This window comes from Camellia sinensis, chromosome 1, assembly GCF_055761805.1.
Source record: "Camellia sinensis isolate YWXY chromosome 1, ASM5576180v1, whole genome shotgun sequence".
NCBI lineage: Eukaryota > Viridiplantae > Streptophyta > Magnoliopsida > Ericales > Theaceae > Camellia > Camellia sinensis.
Window position 1 is genome coordinate 186,549,251 of NC_138961.1, and position 21,899 is coordinate 186,571,149.

General features: G+C 39.7%; 1 protein-coding gene across 1 annotated transcript in view; it reads right to left on the reverse strand.

Moving 5' to 3' along the window:
* LOC114279536 (acyl-protein thioesterase 1-like) overlaps positions 1-14,287 on the reverse strand; it is a 40,650-nt gene extending 26,363 nt beyond the window's left edge. Inside the window, exons 1-2 of the mRNA XM_082918066.1 lie at positions 13,976-14,287; positions 13,559-13,681 (exon numbers count right to left, since the gene is read on the reverse strand). Coding sequence (XP_082774192.1) covers positions 13,559-13,681; positions 13,976-14,287 — 435 coding nt within the window. The remainder of the gene's footprint in view (positions 1-13,558; positions 13,682-13,975) is intronic.
* Between the last annotated feature and the right edge of the window lie 7,612 nt (positions 14,288-21,899).

Sequence of the window (21,899 nt, forward strand, 5' to 3'; positions counted from 1 at the left end):
CAAGTTCTCCAGGCGCTAGCTGGAAGGTACTAGTACCTCTTATTCGAAGCGGAAGCACATTCCCAACCATCCCAACATACAAGAATGCATAATAACACAAGTGTAATACATACACAATGTATATAAACACAGTCATATTCAATGACAACCAATGAAGGATTAGTTTTAATTCACCTAGTCCGCATGCAATTTCTACAACAGTCATAGCTATCCTCCACCGATAGCCCAAAACATATATTTCTAAACATATATACAATCTCCAAAATAGATAAGCTATCCATATTTTCATAGGTGAGAAATTACAAACACCTTACTCTACCACTTACATTCATATATATGCATTTCTACATCTAGTACGAAAGGAAAACAAAAATCCAATTCTCGCAAGACTTTCATTCCAATAACGATGATAATGTGTAAAGGTTCCAAGATCCAACCTCAAGTTCATTATTCGTTTACAAAGGGTGATGATTTCATTTTCTTTCAAAAAGACCACTTTTCTTTATTTTTGCAATCTACACAACTCCAACCATTTTCTAAGAATTCATTCTCGTCACTTTACAAAAATCAAAACCAAACCCATCCTTTTTATTTTACAAAACCAATTCCATTGGCATCAAAACCAGAACTCAACTCAACTCAACTTCACGTGATTAGTCTAAAACAAAACTAACACTGTGGTTACTTCTCATTTTATTTTATTTTGATATAAACACAATCATACAAGCCATATTAGCAAAATATATAAGGATTATTCAACTTCCTCCCTTTTAAATCCATTATATCAATAATATTAAATTAGGACTTTCCTCCCTCTCTTCACAAACATAATAAATCATTTCCCAAATAACCCAACAACAAACAACTTAACAACTCCAATCACAAATATCAAACCCTAGATCCTCTTTCATGACTTTCAAGAAAATCCATAATGAATATGGTTTTTATGCAATAAAATCTATCACATGTCTATCTATAAATGAAGTATTGGAAAGGAGCAAAGAAATCCCTACCTTTCGAAGCGAAGAGAAAACAACCCAAAAATCACCGGCGACGAAACCACGAACCACTTAGATCAATAGAAAGCCCTTGACAAGATCTACAACCTTTCTCAAAGGACCAAGGTGAAAAGATGGCTCTAGGTGAGTAGATCTGAAGATCTAAGTGCGAAAAGTTAAGTTTTGGAGAGAGAGAAAAGAAATCATGGGTTGAGAGGAAAAGAGGAGAAAAAGTAATGAGAGGAAAGTGGCTTGGGTCTATTTATACTAGTAGCAAATGGCTCCAAGGTCAAATAAAATAATAGGCCCAAAAAACCCCCAAGGGTAGGGCCCATTCGAACCCCAAAAATCAGAAAAAAAACACGTAGGGGTTGACCCTATCTTCCAGCAACCAACACACAGACATAAGAGGGTCGACCCTCTCCCAGTCTGGTGTCTACCCTATCTTCCAGCAACTAACACATAGACATAAGAGGGTCGACCCTCTCCCAGTCTAGTGTCTACCCTATCTTTCAGTAACTAACACACAGACATAAGAAGGTCGACCTCTCCTAGTCTGGTGTCTACCCTATTTTCCAGCAACACTTCCATAAACTTCACCAATAGGTAAGGGTCAACCCTTAGGAAGGCTGGTGTCGACCCTAGAATAGAATTTCTAAGTCTCCAAGGAACTTTTGACAAAAATAAGTGCGAACAACCAAACCCAACAATTTTAAATCGGATTATACTCCTCCAAAACCAACCCATAACAATGCCAAAGATCCCCAAAGTAAAATAAAGGGTTCAAATACACTTCTCAAAAGTTTTAAAAGGGTACAAGTGCTACAACCTCCCTGCCTTAGGAAATTTAGTCCCCGAAATTAAGAACACAATGCAACTCGAGGTGAACCTTCCACAAAAGGTGACATTAGTCACAAAACCATGTAAAAAAAAAAATTTTTCCCACATTTTCTCCTTTTCTTTGAAGGTTTCCACAACCAAAATATGTTCTCAATTTCAAATAAATTCTTAAAATTTTTTGCAACCATCTTCTAATAATAAAATAAAGTGTTACTCCGAACACTAAATCGTTTGCATTATCATACTTTGTTAAATTCAGCATTTATTAAATCAAATAAACTACGTATCGAAAACCTTTATTAACACTTAGATTAAATCTAGAACATTATAGTTCAACATTGCCATCCGAGGCTACAATACAAGGAAAAATTCATCTACCGAGTTCGTTTCTCAACATATGACAATTGGTGAACCTCCACCACCACCCAACAACTCCCATCACCCTTATAGTGATTCCACAACCAACCTAAAACATAACATTTCTATGATAACCATTAATAGAAATTACAACTGTGCTATCAACACAATAGAGTACAAACACAAAACAAAGGAATCCCCAATCTTGCAATTCCATTCCTTCATATTCTCATCATAAATTATCAATTACATGAGGTGTAGACACCCCATTTTTGACCGTCCTCAAGACTTGGACGTCACCATTGGAACACTTGGTGATTACCCTTGTTTGTGTTCGTTTGGAGTTCCCGGAGGTCTCGGCTCGCGCGCCTTGCCTCAGGATCTTCGAGCTCGACTGTTCAGTGTCTGGTTTTGCACCAAACACTTGTGTTTTTCCTTGGAGGGGCAGGGAATGCCTTGTGAGGCATCCCCACACACCACCGGCCATGGCCAGAGGCCACCGGCTGGTTTTTGTTTCCATCGGCAATCTATTTTGCCGGTCGACACCTTTTGTTGCCGGTCGGCACTCCTTTTTGCCAAAATGGCATCTTTGGCCGGCCGACTACTATGCATCTGCTTTTGCAGATATTTTATCACAGCTGTCTTGCATTTGGCTCCCCTCCATACACGTGTATGGAGGGATCTCCCTCTTTAGAAGCTTGTCTTGTAAGCTTTACAAGACAAAAGGCTCTATAAGAGAGAGTTTTCTCTCTTGGCCTTAGGGGTTAGACACTTTAGACATTTTAGAGAGTTTAGACAGCCATTTTTAGGGTTTGAGTTCTAGGGTTAGGGTTTCATATATATCCTATCTCTATATCTCCCTCTTGTGTGTGTTCTAGGTGTTTTAGTCCATTCTATTGCACACAAACACCTAGTGCTTCACCTTCCTTTGGTTACTGAGGTTCTAAGGGCTGGTTTTGGTATTTTGGAGCGGATTCAAGCCAAGGAGGGCTGTTGGAGCATCATTTGTGAAGGTGGTCTACAAGGGTGAGAAACTTCCTTTTTATTCCCCATTTTTTCATTGCTTCTCTACCTATCTTAGAACTATTTTTGTGCTTAGTGTATAATACAAAAAAGTTCTATTTTTAGGCCCTCTAAATAGTTTGTTTAGAGTGTTTTGTGGTTTGGAGGTGTTTGACCCCTCTTAGGCCTTGAAAGGCCCCATTTTGTGCTATTTTGAGTGAGCTCCGAGACCTTGATGTTTGGGCCTCCTCACCACTGAAATCTTGAGGGATTTCAGAGGTGAGGATGGTGCCTTGAGGTCCCAAGAAGGAGAGAGCCACCCCCTCTCCTTATTGTCCTTGAAATGGACCATTTTTGGCCTCTTGAGGGAGCATTTAGCTAAGCTTCATGTTGACCATGCCTTGGCTGTTTTTTGTGCCTATTATATCATAATATGCCTCTGTTTATTGTTGGTTTTGGTACACCATGCATGCTTAGCATACCTACCTTGTAATGCCATGTTTAGGCCTTAACATGCCTTAGGTTGTAAACCCTTGTTCAAGCATGTTTTAGGCTTAGCCTTGTGAAGCTTTTGTGCATATTTTGCCATGTTTAAGGTCTGTCCATAGTGGTTTGGGTCGGCTTTGGCATGCTTAGTATAGCCCTTTTGCATTCCGGCTTGTTGGCCTTAAGTGTGTGAATGTATAGCATGCCATTCTTGCATTGATTTAATGGTTTGGGACTATCCACCCTGTCATTTCAGTCCACTTAGCATGATTATATGCTTGCATTTCATGGCCCTTTGATGTTTCAAGAGTTGATGTTTCATGCTTCATGTTTATGCCATTGTGTATGCCTCTAGGATTAGGTCATTTAGATGCCATCTAAGTGGTTCTTGAGGCTTAATTTTGCATGATTCGGGACTGTTTTGATTCAATTTGGTCATTTGCTTCATGAGTCATATGGCCATGTTTTAGGTACTTGGGTTTAGTTGCATGTATGGCTTGCATTGGTAGGTTAATTTGGCATCATTTCCTACATGTTTTCAAGGCTTATAATACATGTCACATGTCCATGATTATTCCCTTTTAAGTGTGCTTAGAAGTAGTCCTTTGATGCTTAAGCATTTAGGCCTTAAAATGTGCATGTGTGTATGTGTGTTTGGTTCCATTTTCTTAAGCTTTTGGCCACTGTTTTGGGCCCATTTAGAGCTGCCCAAATCATGTTTAAGTCCAATCTTTACATGTTGTTACATGTCCTACATTTTGCATGCTTTGATTGCACCATGTGTAGACGCGCCCGCGGAGGGGCCTCATGCTACTACAGTTCGGACTCGCGATTTCTTGTTGTCGCGGTTCTTAATCTGAACCAAAGAGTCCAAATCTGGCAAATCGTTTTGAGAAACAGATTTTTGAAAAAGTAGTGCCAAACATGGACTGCTTTGCCAGATACAGAGTCGCCACCTAAATATTTAAATGGGGAAATTTAGGAAACCCTGACTCGGTGCCGAAGGCCACATGTCCGTCATCACCGGAGTTGTCTCGGCTCGGGAGCTTGGGTACGATCGGGGAAGGTCAGCTATGAGCACCCCCTTTCGCCCGGTCCGAAGACCGGCCTCTACTAACCATGATATCCGATTTTGAAAACTTTACGTGTTCTTATTCCATTTATTAGCCTAGCGTTACTATGTTATGCGCGCAGCAAACAAGTATAGACTAGATTGCCTAATTTGGAAAGAAACATTGCGTATCCGTTTGTTTTGAAAATGCTTTGGAATTTGCTACTCGCAAGTAGGCTAAAACACGGATTTCAATGAGTTTTTCCAACTCAAACAATCCAACCTTCACCCACAGGCATTTCAAACAGTTTATCATATAAACAATTAGCCGCATGGCAAGCATACTGTCATGGCAACATTCAGACGCATGCGAGATGCTAAACCGAAAATACTTACATCGTACTCCGTGCCAAAACAATAAACTAGTTAGCAAACATGCGTGTCCTAGTTCATGTTAAATTGCCTAATGCAACACATATAGGATGCAATTAGATAGGCTCGGCTAACCTAAGCATGGCATATGAAATGCGATCAACTATCACATATTCAATTTTTTGAATTGAAGTACAAATGCAGTTAGCGTGATGTACCGAGCCTAATGCATGCAGTACAAATGCATGGATGCACACATGCATAGCATAAGGTATGCTAATTTTAAAGATGCCCTAATCTACCATCATAAGCAGGTAAATAAAAAGGGAAGAAAGAAGTGGGGATTGGAAGACATACACACCACCCACACACACTTATTACAGATTTGCCCTCGCTCGGAGGGGCCAAATAAATATTACAAATTAATTAACTACGCAAGCTAATTAAATATTACAAATTGCCTAATCAACTAAGCAAATTAACTAATCCTAAGAAAATAGGAAATCGCCTCGGGAAATGCGCCGCCATGCGCGAGCTGCCTCTGTTTTCCTTCCTTCACTCCTCTGGAGGTTGCCAAAACCTCAGGACTGCTTCCTTGGGCAATGGGGATCACCACCGGATGAATGGAATTGCCACCGGCAGTGGGATGTGGCCACCGGCACAAAGTTAAGCTGTCGGCAGGGAAATGATTGCCGGTCGGCACCTTACACTGCCGGTCGGCAGAGTGTTCTTGCAGAATCTGCAAATGACAGCAACAGAGGGCAAGGCAAAGCATGGCAGCACAATTCAAGACATATATGCACCAACCATGTCCCTTATCATGATAATGACTCAAAGGGGCATGTGCCTCGATTCTCGGACCACCAATCACGCATTTCCATGCATGATGGCCCAAAGAACCAAGTATGCATCTTTGATTTCAAATGCATGCAAACCAAATCAAACCAAACAAGGCCCAATTCCTATCACTAAGTCAAGGAACAAAGCATGCATGCAAAATGTAATGCAACCTAGGCATGCAAGCTAAGGATGCAACATGGCATGGTGATACACTTATGCAAGCATGCAAGCAAACATGAGGCAATGCTAGCCAATGAAAAGGTGGTCTTAAACATGATTTGGGCAGCTCTAATAGGGCCCAAAACAGTAGCCAAAATGCTATAATATGGGGGGACCAAATACATACACACATGCACATAATTGAGGGCCAACACTTAAGCACAAATTGAACAACCCTCAAACACATTTGAAAGGGGGTAATCATGGACACATAGCATGCAACATATGTAACGCCCTCAAAATAAACCCATAATAACCATAACATTAACATGCATTTATAAAAGAAAATGAATCATTTGAGTTATTCATCAGAGTATTCTTATTGAAAGACATCACATGTAACATCCTGCAACATCAAAATAAATGCCCTAAGGGCTTACATCTTTCCAAGCTAACACTTGGACACAAAAAGGATGAGTACTAACTCATTTACAAGTTAAGCCCTAGGCTTGAATGTTTACATGAAATCTCAAAAATAACAAAATAAAACATATAACTAAAGACAAGTCTTCAAAATCCCAAACATCAAATCCTTCCAGGCTAAGTCCGTGGAGGTAGCTTATCACCTGAACCTGAAAATGATGTTCCCATAAAGGGTGAGCCACAGCCCAGTAGAAAAAATACTAAACCAAATATAAGCATTGAATAAAGCTATAGCATTCAATAGATGGTTAACCAAGATAATCAATTTTATCATTAAACAGTCTCATGACACTAATGTCTAAGACATATTTCCCTTTCTATTATTATCAACATGGCTCAGAACCTGGCCAAGCTTACAACAGTGAATTATATATCACATTCACATTACTTCCAATATCAACAAAACAAATGAGACTCATGCTCATATCAAAACACCTCATACTTCCCATTTGATACACATTTTAGTGCTGTATCAATAATCATGTTAAAACACTTCAATATAATAAGCACACATAAAAATGGTGCTAATGGAGTCCATCCCCTATCTCCTCCCAAACAAAAATCCGGTTTAGAGGTCCATCCCCTATCTTCCCCTAAACCGTGGAGTACATCCCCTATCTCCTCCCACACAAAACAATGTATGCAAATGCAATGCTCAATCAATACACGTATTTTCTGTATTAATGCAATAGTCAAATTGATGACTTACCCAATGTGATTAGTTTCAGTTATTCCTAATCCACATGCAATGTCTACAACAATCACGACTATCCTCCACCGATAGCCCAAAACAGTTATTTCTAGACTGGAAATAAATATAACAACAATTCAATAGGCGAGTGATTTATATTAACCAACTACACCATTTAATCAATAAATTCCCCAATTTCATGGATTTAACCAAATTCCCCAATTTCCTTAAATTAATTACTCAAATCAATTTAGCAATTCAACTAGGTTTTGTTCCCAAAATTTTCAAAGTGTCCCCAACCTATCAAAATACCAAACTTAGAACAAAACATATAAATTGGAGTAGGAAAATCCCTACCTCGAAGAAAAAAACCCGTATAGAGAAGATGGAGATGAAGACCAAAGACCAACGTGCTCCAAATCCCAAGTTTCTCAGATTAAAACGAAGCCCTCAACTTACTCTAACTTTTTAATAAAGGATCTAAGGTAGAAACTCACTCTAAGTAGATCAATCGAAGGAGAGAAGGTGTGTAGAGGGAGAGAAAGAGATAAAAACACTCCAGGGGCGGTTTTTAAAAAGTTATGAAGGAAAAGTAGGTCAAAAAGTGATCCAAAAAGTGAAATCACGGACTGATATAATCGACTCTACGCTCGAGCGTAGAAAGCCCCGCTCGAGCGTAAGACACAGAATCATGCTCGAGCGTGAAGAAAGCAGCTCGAGCGTCAATTGCCCCCTTCCAGAAGTTTTGCAGGCACTGACACCCGCTCGAGCGTCAAACTCACCGCTCGAGCGGAGGAGCAAAAACAAGGGATCACGCTCGAGCGTAAAAAATACCGCTCGAGCGGAAGAACTACAGAGCAAAATACTGGGAGATGGAAAATCACGCTCGAGCGTCAAAATTACCGCTCGAGCGGAGAAGCAACAACGAAGGGACCGCTCGAGCGTTAAAACTTCCGCTCGAGCGTAAAGGCCAAAAATCTGGGCATCACCTATTGGCATCTAAAATCAACCAACCTGTAACAGACCCGCCCAACCCAACCTATACTTCAAATACAAAGAGATTAAAGGACAACAACAACCAATAAGTAATGACAGGATCCACGGAACCTAAGTCCGGATACAATAATTTAAAGAGAAAAGACCGGGGTCACTATAACATAAGCATTAAAAATCATGTCATAAAATCATGCCAAATCATGTTAAACAAGACAAGCAAATGCATGCAAGCATGGTCCAAGTACTTGAGGCAAGTCATGAAGCTTTGAAACACGTTTATCACAACAAACATGGCATGCATTAAGCAACTAAAAAAAAAGATTTTTAGCATGTTAAAACAAGGCTAAAGGACTACTTAGATGGCATCTAAGTGGCTCAAATTTAGAGGCATGCACAAGTGCCAAAACAAGGAGCATTGCTACACAAGCTTATGAGGCATTAAAGATGCATTCAAGGCAAACACATAGGCATGAAAATGGGACTGAAATAACATATAAGGTGACCCCAAATCACCAAAATGATGCAAAGATGTCATGCTATACATTCATATGCTCAAGGCCAACAAGCCCAAATACAAAGGAGCTATACCAAGCATGCCAAAATCAACCCAAACATTTATGGACAGACCTAAAACATGTCAATATAAGCACAAAATCTTCACAAATGTAAGCCTAAAACATGCTAGAAACAAAGGCACACAACCTAAGACATGTTAAGGCATAACAAGGCATTACATGGCAACTATGCTAAGCATGCATGGAGTACCAAAACCAAGTAAAAACAGAGGCATAACATGACATATTAAGCATAAAAAGCAGCCAAGTCATGGTCAATACACCCTCTAACATGGTGCTCCCTCAAGAGGCCAAAACATGCCCTTTTCAAGGACAACAAGGAGAGGGGGTGGCCCTCTCCTTCTTGGGACTTCAAGGCATCACCGTCACCACTGAAATCCCTCAAGATTTCAGTGGTGAAGAGACCCCAACACCAAAATCCCGGAGTTCACACAAAAGGGCACAAAATGAGGCCTTTCAAGGCCTAAGGGTATTCAAACTTATCCAAACCACAAAACACTCTTAACAAACAACCAAGAGGGCTTAAAAATAGAACTTTTTTGTATTATACACTAAGCTCAAAAACGAATTTAAGATAGGTAGAAATACAATGCAAAAATGGGGTAAAAAGGGGTAAGATTCTTACCCTTGAAGACTTCTTCAACAAAGATGCTCCAATGGCCCTCCTTGGCTTGAAATCAGCTTCAAAACCTCAAAATCAGTCCCTTAGAACCTCAGTTCCAAGAGGAAGGTGAAACACTAGGTGCTTGTGTGCAATAGTATGGACTAAAACACACACAAGAGCACAAAAGAGAGGGAAAGAGAGATAGGATGTGTATCTAACCCTAACCCTAGAACTCAAACCCTAACAATGGCTGTCTAAGCTCTCAAAATATCTCAAGTGTCTAACCTCAAAGCCAAGACACAAGGCTTCTCTTTATAGAGGCTTTTGTCTTGTAAAGCTTACAAGACAAGCTTCTAAAGAGGGAGATCCCTCCATACACGTGTATGGAGGGGAGCCAAAAGCAAGACAGCCGTCTTAAAATATCTGCAAAAGCAGATGCACAGTAGTCGGCCGGCCAAAAATGCCATCTTGGCCAAAAAGAGTGCCGGCCGGCACTAAAAAGTGCTGACCGGCAACAAATAGTGCCGGCCGGCAATAAACATTGCCGGTGGCAGCAAAAACCAGCCGGTGGCCTCTAGTCACTGCCGATGGTGGGTGGGGATGGTCTACAAGCCCTACCCTGCCTCTCAAAGGCAAAACACAAGTGTTTGGTGTGAAACCAGACACTAAACAGTCAAGTTCGGAGATCCTGAGACAAGGCGCGCGAGCCGAGGCCTCCGAGAACTCCAAACGAACACAAACATGGATAATCACCGAGTGTTCCCAGCGGTGACGTCCAAGTCTTGAGGACGGTCAAAAATGGGGTGTCTACACCATGTCTTGCATGTCCACTAGCTTGCATGCTTGTTTATTGCCTGCTTATTTGCATTGCCATATTGCATCCCTAGCTAACATGCTTAGGTTGCATTGCATTGGCATGCATGCTTGGCCTCTTGACTATCCATGATAGAGGTTAAGTCCCCATTGGTTTGATTGTTTGCATTGCATTTGACATGGAAATGCATAACTTGGTCTCTTGGGCCATCACGCATTGAAATGCGCGATTGATGGTCCGAGAACCAAGGAGCATGTCCCTTTGAGTCACTAACATGATAAGGGATATGATTGGTGCATATATGCCTTGAGTTGTATTGCCATGCTCTGCCTTGCCCTCTGTTGCTGTCAATTGCAGATTCTGCAGGAGCTTTCTGCCGACCGGCAGTGCTAAGTGCCGACCGACAATCCTCTCTCTGCCGATAGCTTCACCAATGGCCGGTGATCACAGGCCACTGCCGGTGGGCATTCTACTCAGCTGATGGCATTCCCCAGCATCCAGAGAAGCAATCCTGAGGTTTTAGCAGCCTCTAGAGGAGTACAGCAAGGAAAACAAAGGCAGCCTATGCATGGCGGTGCACTTCCGAGCAAGACCCGAGCACGCATTGCATTGAGCTCTCTTCCCGAGGCAGTTTACTGTTCTTCCTAGCTTAGTTAGTTTGTTAACTAATTAGGCAATTTGTAATAATTAATTAGCTTGTAGGTTAATTATTTGTATTATTTATTTGGTCCCTCCGGGCGAGGGCAAATCTGTAATAAGTGTGTGTGAGTGGTGTGTATGTCTTCCAAACCCCACTTCTTTCTTCCCTTTTATTTACCTGCTTATGATGGTAGGTTAGGGCATGTTTAAATTAGCATACCTTATGCTATGCATGCGTGCATCCATACATTTGTTTTGTATGCACCGGGCTCGGTACATCATTCTAACTGCATTTGTATTTCAATCCCAAATTGAATACGTGCATTAATTGGTTGCATTTCACATGCCATGTTTAGGTTAGCCGAGCCTACTCTAATTGCATCTTGCATGTGCTGCATTAGTCAACTTGACATGAACTAGGATCACGCATGTTTGCTAACTAGTTTATTGTTTTGGCACGGAGTACGATGTAAGTATTTATGCTTTAGCATCTCACATGCGTGTGAATGTTAACCTGATAGCATGCTTACCATGTGGCTAGATGCTTATGTGTTATAAATTGTTTGAATGCCTGTGGGTGAAGGTTGGATTGTTTGAGTTGGGAAAATTCGTTGAAATCCGTATTTTAGCCTACTTGCGAGTAGTAAATTCCAAAGTACTTTTTTTTTAAAGACAAACGGATATGCAATGTTTCTTTCCAAATTAGGCAATCTAGTTTATACTTGTTTGCTGTGCGCATAACATAGTAATTCTAGGCTAACAATTGGAATAAGAACACATAATGTTTTCAAAAACGGATATCACGGTTAGTAGAGGTCGATCTTCGGATCGGGCGAGAGGGGGTGCTCATAGCTGACCTTCCCCAATCGTACCCTAGCTCCCGAGCCGAGAAACTCCGGTGATGACGGACATGTGGCCTTCGGCACCGAGTCAGGGTTTCCTAAATTCCCCCATAAAAAATATTTAGGTGGCGACTCTGTATCTGGAAAAGCAGTCCATGTTTGGCACTTCTTTTCAAAAATCTATTTCTTAAAACGATTTGCCGGATTTGGACTCTTTGGTTCAGATTAAGAACCGTGACAATTTGAGAGTCCGAGCTGTAGTGACCCCACAAATGAACAGAACGGGACTCACCCTCCCGGGGCGTTCGGGGACGTCTACATGAAGCATACAACACGCGCATGATGAAGAGTTCACAATACGTTACCCCAACCAGGGGATTTTCTACAATTTCAAGATAGTCTTTACACAAGCTTCACAACCACTTACGCAAGACATACTGCTCGCCAAACCACCCTAATGCACCCTCAACCTTACAACCTCGCACGCCAGCCCAAACTATTCCGAAGGTGACCATGTGTTAACCAAACCCCTATCGACCAACTAACTAACCAGCTCGATTAAAACTTTACACTCAGTACCAAACACCGACATGCTACCTAACATCACTTGCTCCAAGATGGAGTTCCACACACAAGTTCTCATATTCCTTGAATCTCACCGGATTCCTCAAGATTTGGCCAAACCACCATCGTTTCTAAGGGAACCACCACTCATATGCCTACATGGAAAAAACTCATTCACCTCTCAAACATGAGACTGATATGGTCAATGACAAACACCCAAATTTGGACACAAAAGAATTTTCACTAATGCCATACTCGTTACCCGAGCCCACAACCTTACTTCCTTCTAAAGAGTACCTCTAGTATCTAACCACCAAATTTTCCTCACATTCGTAAGCTCCATTCAATATCTAATAACACCGCAAACCCATACCAACTCATAACAACCACAACACAAACATTACCCTTAACAAAATCTATAGGATCGCAACAAACTCATTGACCAACAAAGTAAAACACTAAGCCACACTCACAAGTATCATCCTCACTATCTAGGAATCCAAATCTCATATTTCTCTATACTCCACACGTTCGAGCCTTATAATTCATTCTCACCGCACAACACTACTAATTACAACAATCCACGGGTTACCCGTTCTCAACATTAAACTCCCAAATAAAACAAGGCTCACAGGCCATTACATAACCATCTCATAAGGCAATAACACGTATACAACATTGTTAAGATTATCAGTCCATGAACCATTTCTCATTACACATATAAAAGAGCGCTCGAGATTCACTGCGTGCCCCTAATTCATAAGAGTAAACAAACAACAATACATGTACATATACAACACATAATCGCGGTGTATCAACACCCACCGGTACATTGGTTAACAACAAAAAGTTCACATATTAAATCACCGGCCTCTAATGCAAAAGTCCCTCTCTAGGGTAATACTACTGTGTTGGCTGAAAAGTAGACCATCGCGGAGCTCTCAAAGCCTAGCCTACACGGGTCTGGTATTGGTACCGCCCTTGACTGGACTGAAAAGACTAAGTCCAACTAGGCTTTGAAACACCTGAAGCATTCACATGCAAAGGGCAAAAATGTCTAACATGGCCCAGATGACCACAATCAAAACAAACAGGAGGCTCCCTACTCTATAACTGACTTGAAGCCTGAATCTCACTAGGCCTCCTAACTGACGAGTCTGAAACCCCTGACGAAGACAAGGGCTGAACCTGTGATTAAGCATATGCTCACCTCCACCTCTTACTGAGCCTAGAATGCTTATGAACCGTAGGAGTCACCAAAGTGGCCTCCTCCATAACCCGACCAACACTCATAACCACGGCCTCCTCATGCGCCGCCGCCTCAACTATAGCATTGTAATTCTTCCACATAGATCCAGCTACCTTCTTCTAGATATCATCACGCAACCGCCTCTCAAACTCATAACAACGACGCTCCTTTGTTGCCACTAACTCTGGAGCAAACCTCGACAAACTACTGAACCGCATCTCAAACTGTGCCAAAGGAGTAGCATCCTAGCGCAACTCAACAAACTGTTCCCTCAACCTCTCCCGAGCGGAAGGAGGGAAGTACTTGGCCCAAAAGGCCTCCGTGAAAGCAACCCACGTGTTACCTACTGTGTTCTTAGCATACTTCCACCAATAACTCGCATCTCCTCTCAATTAGAAAGTTGCCAAAGAGACCCTCAATTCTTCATCTTTGACTTTGAGCCTAACAAGAGTCTTGGTAATCTGTTCCAACCAATCCTCCACCTCCAACAGTTTAGCCTCCCCCAAAAACTCTAGCGGATTGGAGTGAAGAAACTCCTTAGTTAGTTTGAGGGTATGCCTGTTGTCACCCTCATTGCAAGCTAGAGCTTCTTGCACTGCTCTTACAATCTCGTGTGCAACTTCCTCATCGATAGCCGATGCTGTAACGACTGGTGCTAAAGGAACCGTTGTGCCCCTACCGGCACTCCTATTCCCAACTCGACCTCTATTCCCTCGTGTAGACATCCTATAAAGTCCAAAAACAAAACCAAGCTTAGTACTTAACACAACGACCTTTCCTAAGGCACACACTCGCCACCTCTAGGCTACAAGACACACTTACTTCTCAAACCATACAATTTCTATCGCATATAAACAACTAAACACCTAAACACATAATCGAATCAAGTCCTCAAAGATAGACACTCATCCTAGAAATCTCAAGGAATTCCAATCAGAAACCATGTTAATCAGGCGTGTTTCCGATAAGACCTCAAAGCAAGTTCACCGGCTATAAGTACTATCCAAGAAACTTAATCCCATGCTCACATAAATGCAACATGTAAATCCTAACACTTATCCTAACTATATGCAACATCCTCACCAAGCATAGTAAACCCGATGTGGTAAAAACCACTCCCCACGAGCCCAAAGTATTCAAACCCGGCTCGCTCTGATACCAAGTTGTAACGCCCCACCATTTTTGTTTATTTCTTGGAACCATTACCAGATTCATTAATTTAATTCAATTTTAGAGATAACATGCGGAAAACTCTTTGCGTCAATGAGTAAGAATAAATAAAGATTCTCTCATCCGAATGCAAATTAAATACAACATGAGCATAACTAAATAAATTGCCCGTAGACTTACATCTTTAAAAGTAAAGGAACGGGTTTAACCCTTTCACATCAATGGCATTCCGCCCACAAATAGAAGGTCCCGTGGCCAACAGGTAAAGAAGATCCATGGCCTTGAAACACTTCTCGATATTCACTTGAAAAAAGATTAGCAACGTGGGATGAACATAAAGTCCAGTAGGGATCTCAACATGATCCTAAACAATAGCAACTTACAGATAGCTATGATCATGAATGCTTAGTCTCATACTGTATAAATAATGTGACGGTTTATACAGAAATATATGTATATAAGAACTTTTCTCAAAGTCATTCTTTTCATTCAATAACATAAGCAATTCACTTTTCTTTCTTCTTGTTACCTTTTTCCAAAATTCATATGACTATGACGAATTTCTGAAGAAAACAATTTCACCAAGCCCATTATGTTTGTTCTCACTTCCCAGACTTATACTTGATTTGCCTTTTCAAAACATGTTCACACAAGTATTCAAAGTCTTTCACGTTTTTCACCATCACAACACAATACTTACGTTCGTTTCCAACACATGCATAACTATTCAAGTATGCCTTTAATACAAAAGGAAAACAACAAGCAATCAATAACTATCTGCTTCAACAACTGAGGCAACACGGCCTTTTAGAACAATAACCATCATAACCCATGATATACCCAGATACACTGAGACAATAATGATAAATGAATTCTGCTCTACCTGTCTTAAGCACGGTAAGTCAATGATACACCTTTCCATAACAAAATGCCAAGTCAAGGATACACGTTTCCATACTAAAATCCCAATTTACCAGACACCGGTTGGAAGGTAATGGTATCTCTGCCAAGTTCTCCAGGCGCTAGCTGTAAGGTACTGGTACCTCTTCTTCGAAGGGGAAGCACATTTCCAACCATCCCAACATACAAGAATGCATAATAACACAAGTGTAATACATACACAATGTATATAAACACAGTCATATTCAATGACAGCCAATGAAGGATTAGTTTTAATTCACCTAGTCCACATGCAATTTCTACAACAGCCATAGCTATCCTCCACCGATAGCCCAAAACATATATTTCTAAACATATATACAATCTCCAAAATAGATAAGCTATCAATATTTTCATAGGTGAGAAATTACAAATAACCAACTCCACCATTTACATTCATATCTATCCATTTCTGCATCTAATATGAAACGAAAACAAAAACCCAATTCTCGCAAGACTTTCAGTCCAATAACAATGATAATGTGTAAAGGTTCCAAGATCCAACTTCAAGTTCATTATTCGTTTACAAAGGGTGATGATTTCATTTTCTTTCAAAAAGACCACTTTTCTTTATTTTTCCAATCTACACAACTCCAACCATTTTCTAAGAATTCATTCTCGTCACTTTACAAAAATCAAAACCAAACCCATCCTCTTTATTTCACAAAACCAATTCCATCGGTATCAAAACCATAACTCAACTCAACTCAACTTCATGTGATTAGTCTAAAACAAAACCAACACCGTGGTTACTTTTCATTTTATTTTCTTTTGATATAAACACAATCATACAACCCATATTAGCAAAATATAGAAGGATTATTCAACCTCCTCCCTTTTAAATCCATTATATCAATAATATTAAATTAGGGCTTTCCTCCCTCTCTTCACAAGCAAAATAAATCATTTCCCAAATAACCCAACAACAAACAACTTAACAACTCCAATCACAAATATCAAACCCTAGATCCCTTTTCATGACTTTCAGGCAAATCCATAATGAATATGGTTTTTATGCAATAAAATCTATCACATGTCTATCTATAAACGAAGTATTGGAAAGCAGCAAAGAAATTCCTACCTCTTGAAGCGAAGAGAAAACACCCAAAAATCACCAGCGACGAAACCACGAACCACTTGGATCAATAGAAAGCCCTTGACAAGATCTACAACCTTTCCCAAAGGCCCAAGGTGAAAAGATGGCTCTAGGTGAGTAGATCTGAAGATCTAAGTGTGAACTGTTAACTTTTACAAAGAGATAAGAGAAATCAAGGGTTGAGAGGAAAAGAGGAGAAAAAGTAATGAGAGGAAAGTGGTTTGGGTCTATTTATACTAGTAGCAAATAGCCCCAAGGTCAAATAAAATAATAGGCCCAAAAAACCCCCAAGGGTAGGGCCCATTCGAACCCCAAAAATCAGAAAAAAACACGTAGGGGTCGACCCTATCTTCCAGCAACCAACACACAGACATAAGAGGGTCCACTCTCTCCCAGTCTGGTGTCTACCCTATCTCCCAGCAACTAACACACAGATATAAGAGGGTCGACCCTCTCCCAGTCTGGTGTCTACCCTATCTTCCAGCAACTAACACACAGACATAAGAGGGTTGACCCTCTCCTAGTCTGGTGTCTACCCTATTTTCCAGCAACACTTCCAGAAACTTCATCAACAGGTAAGGGTCGACCCTTAGAAAGGCTGGTGTCGACCCTAGAATAGAATTTCTAAGTCTCCAAGGAACTTTTGACAAGAATAAGTGCGAACAACCAAACGCAACAAGTTTAAATCGGATTATACTCCTCCAAATCCAACCTATAATAATACCAAAGATCCCCAAAATAAAATAAAGGGTTCAAATACACTTCTCAAAAGTTTTAAAACGGTACAACTGCTTCAAAAATACTCTAGTATAGTTTTTTTTTTAAAATTTTTTATTCTTAATAAAAAAAACCCCGACTAGGCCCGGTCCTCTACCCAAGGCCCGTGGCCCAAGCCCTAGGCCCTATTATGAGTGGGCTTGGGCTTGGGCCTAGGCCTGGGCCCTATTTTTTAGCCCATGGGATAGCCTGGCCCGGCTCGCTAAAAAAGCTAGAGCCCGCGAAGCACGCTTGGATGGCCAGAGCCTGGGCCCGGATTGACCGGGCTGGGCCATTATTACATCCCTAGATATGGGCATACTTTCAGCTTAAAATATTGTTTTGCACTCTCTTTCACAATAACACTAGGGCCTATCTTGATCCATGAATACTCACATTTTTTTTTATTGTTGTTATTTTTTTCCGACGTGGGATGTTTGCTTCAAAAATCATCCACTACAATATGTAAAAATTTTAAGAACTATTTTTTTTATTCTTAAAAATAAAAATTTTGTTGCAAAATGGTTTTAGGGATTAATATCGATCTTTGTGCAGATAGTAACTAAAATATTGTCCCAAAAAGTAAAAAAAAAAAAAACGACTTTTAATGACAAAATTTTGAATTGTTGCTAATAGATGTAAGGACAAAATAATTTAGTCCAAATCATATTTATTTTTTTAGGCAAAAAATTTGATCCAAAAAGGATAATAATTTACGGATATTTATCAATAAATCTCATCTCACAAACAAGTATTCCAATTACTCCCAAATTTTTTTGTATTGATCTATTAAATCTTATTACTTGAGATTTTCTTTCCATGTGGTAGTTTTGAATCCTATTTTCTCTTGATCTTTTTTTTTTCCACTCCCTATTAATATAATGATGACATTCTTGATCTTTGTCTAGGCTCCCATATCAACAGATAGACGAGAATGGACCATCAAATTTTTGGTTATTGTAATCTTCCAATTATTTTCTAGGGTTTTTTACCAGCCGGTTCCAATAATTGCATATATTACCCATTAGGTCCTAAGTTTCTATCTCATGCACTTGGAAGTCATGTTGTATTTTTTTTATCCCAATTTTACCCCTACTGTTATGCTTTGCACGTTTGGTTTGAATTATGTGGTTCTATTTAATTCTCTCTCTCTCTCTCTCTCTCTCTCTCTCTCCCCTTCCCCCTCGAAGGATCTGGGTTTTGAAAAGGGAGGCAACAAAAGATTTGGGAATAGAGAATGTAATCGGTGTGAGAAAGTATTTCATGCATTGTTGTGTTGCAAGAGCCATTGATTGCGCCACTGTAATGTTGGGAGGAGATGAAGGGGTCACGTCATCGACGGCGGTGCGAAAGTTTGTGATGAAGACTCGGCAATCGAACGGTTGTGTAACGCCCCAAATTTCTAGCCCAAATGATAATGCAACAATCATGGCTCTCTTAAAGGAAAACCAAATATAACTTCCTATACTTGCATTACATAATAATAATAGTTCCTCATGCGATATTACATTGATTCAACAACAAGCAAAATAACCAAATAAGCACTCCCAAGGGTTCACAATCTTCCAAGGCTTAAGCCTGCTACACAAAATGGTTATTCAAACCCATACATACATAGCCCTTGGCTTACAAATAGGATCATAGCAAATGAGAACTTTAGTGCTCTCAACACACACATTTCCACGCCCTCAATTAGGAGGATTCACCACGTCTTTTCCTGCACAAAAATCTGGTAGGGTGAGAGCATAAAGCCCAGTAGGAAATCCTTAACAAAGTATATACATTTTATACAAGTCTCAAGAGATGAATGCACATGCCATGCCATGCCAGGCCTTTTTGAAAAGAAAATACATCTTCATCTTTTGAAAACCATCATGCTCAATGATGTTATGCAACTTCAACTGTTCAAAATTTATCAAATTAATTAAAGGAGGCGGTAAATACAACTCTGGTAATTCCTAGGTCAATGTCTGCAAGTAGACTATACGAGTACTACCAATTGTCATTTTTATCGGTATTAACCGGAAGGCTCGACACCTATCCGTGCGACTTTTTGTTCTTTCACCAAGGACACTCAGGCCAACTTAAACAATTTCATCTACACCACCTATCAAGACTTACCACTATATTTACCCCAAAAACATTTCATGAAAACCCATTTCCCAACATTCTTTTGTCAATGCAAATTTCCAAAACTTAACATAGTCCAATGAATTGAAATGCCAATGTATGCTTAATAATGCAATGCAACATTACTTCCATATTCAATTGTTCCACACAATATACCATTGTGATCAAAATTTCGAATCCTCTTTTCAACACAATTCCACAAGATAAAAATATATTTATATATATACATTTATATCTAATTCATTCAAGAGAATAATGTAATTCCCACATTTCGAGCAATCTCAACAATTTAGTCAATTCAAAACTAAATCAACATTTTGACAATAATTTCCAAAATAAACAACATTTCTCTGTTTTTTTTTCACAAAATTCGTCATTTATATATAAATAAACAATTTTCAAAACATCCATTTATTTTGGTACGCAAAATAAATATGACAACATCTTCAAAGGACTTTCAACATCTTTCAAAGAAAAGACCCAATTTCTAGGTTTTCTCACCAAAACCATTCATCTCCAAGATATTTAGAAGAATCTCCCCAAAATCCTCTTTCTTCAGTCAATATGGTTGAAAACCTTCAATCTCTATTTTAAAAGGAAAAGAAATTAAACCCTCGTTCAAAATCACTCATCTTCTTGAAATCAACAATCAATTTTTCAAAGCTAATCAAAGGATGATTTCGAAAATCATCTAGATCTTGCAAAAACATATATATAACTCTAAGAAAATCCCTACCTCAAGTTTTGAAGAAGAAATGAGATGAAACCCCCAAAATCAACGGTGTTGAAACTCGATCTTCACCGCACACAACGAAGCCCTCGAGATGATAACCAACTTTGGTGGAGAACTTAGGTCTAAATTCCAATGGATTTTGAGAAATCAAAGAGAGAAGATGACTTCTAGAGAGAGAAGCTCCCAATCTGGAATTCTGGAGAGTTTTAGAGAGAGAGAGAGGACTGAAAAAGTGACATGAAATATCATATTCACAAACTAATATAACATGGTTCGCTCGAGCGTGGAATGCCCCGCTCGAGTGTCAAATACACTAACCCAGTACTTTTGTAGACAGCTCGACCCCCGCCAGGGCGTTGTCCTTGGACCCGCCAAGGGGCGCTACCCCCTGGACCCCCGCGAGCTGACCGGGCAGCTCGACCCCCGACCAGCCTAGTCGAAGTGGCAAAACATGAAAGAAAGATCGAAATCGAGATCGCTACAGGTTGTTCATTGGTGTTGGTGAACATGAGAGTTGCCTTTGTGGTCTGTTGATTTGAGATAGTTGGTGTTAGATCTAAGAGAGATCAAGAAAATCGACATGAGCGGAGATGGGCATATCGACATTGATGAGTTCGGAGCTCTGTACCAGTTCATAATAGATGAGCGAGACAAAAAAGAAGACATGAGAGAGGCATTCAGGATGTTAAATCATAACGGTGATGGGTTCATCTAGGTATTTTCAATGTCGATCGAAGCTCCTATCTTGTTTAAACCAGTGATAAATTTATCAGTAAATTTGTTGAATATGTTTGTTTTTATTTAAAACTTGATAAACTAAACAATGATAAATTTATCATTTGTAATAGTTATTTTCCTTTTGGAATTTCTTTTTTTTTAACAAACAGTCAGTGATAAATTTATCATTGAATCTGACATCGTCGTTGCCACCATTTCCTCCATCATCGATCTACCATCTTTGACATCATCGTTACCACCATCTTCCTTCATCACTGGTTTGGGATGCAAAGTATCCAAATTTACTAATCAACATTGTTTTGCCTTCATACTTATTCTTCATTACCAATCTATTATCTTCGATGCCAATCTTCACCAGTGACTTTAGATTTGGCCATTTTCAATGCTGATCTATTATCTGCGATGTCGATCTAATATCACAGCCATCGAGATGTAGCATTGACATGGTCACTGGAGCTCCTATCTGTTGTTTATATCAATGATAAATATATTAGTAAATTTATTGAATATGTTTGTTTTTATATTAAACTTAATAAAATTAGCAATGATAAATTTATCATTTGTAATGGTGATGATTAAATTTTCCTTCTGCATTTCTTTTTTTTAGGCATAGAGTCGGTGATAAATTTATCATTGAATGTATCTCTGATTCTTGTGTTGGTTTGTAATGGTGATTTCTTGATTTTCCTTTTGTAATATTTTTACAAACAAACAATGATAATTTATCACTGAATTTGATTTTTGATTCTTTGTCTTGATCTGTGAATGTGAAAAG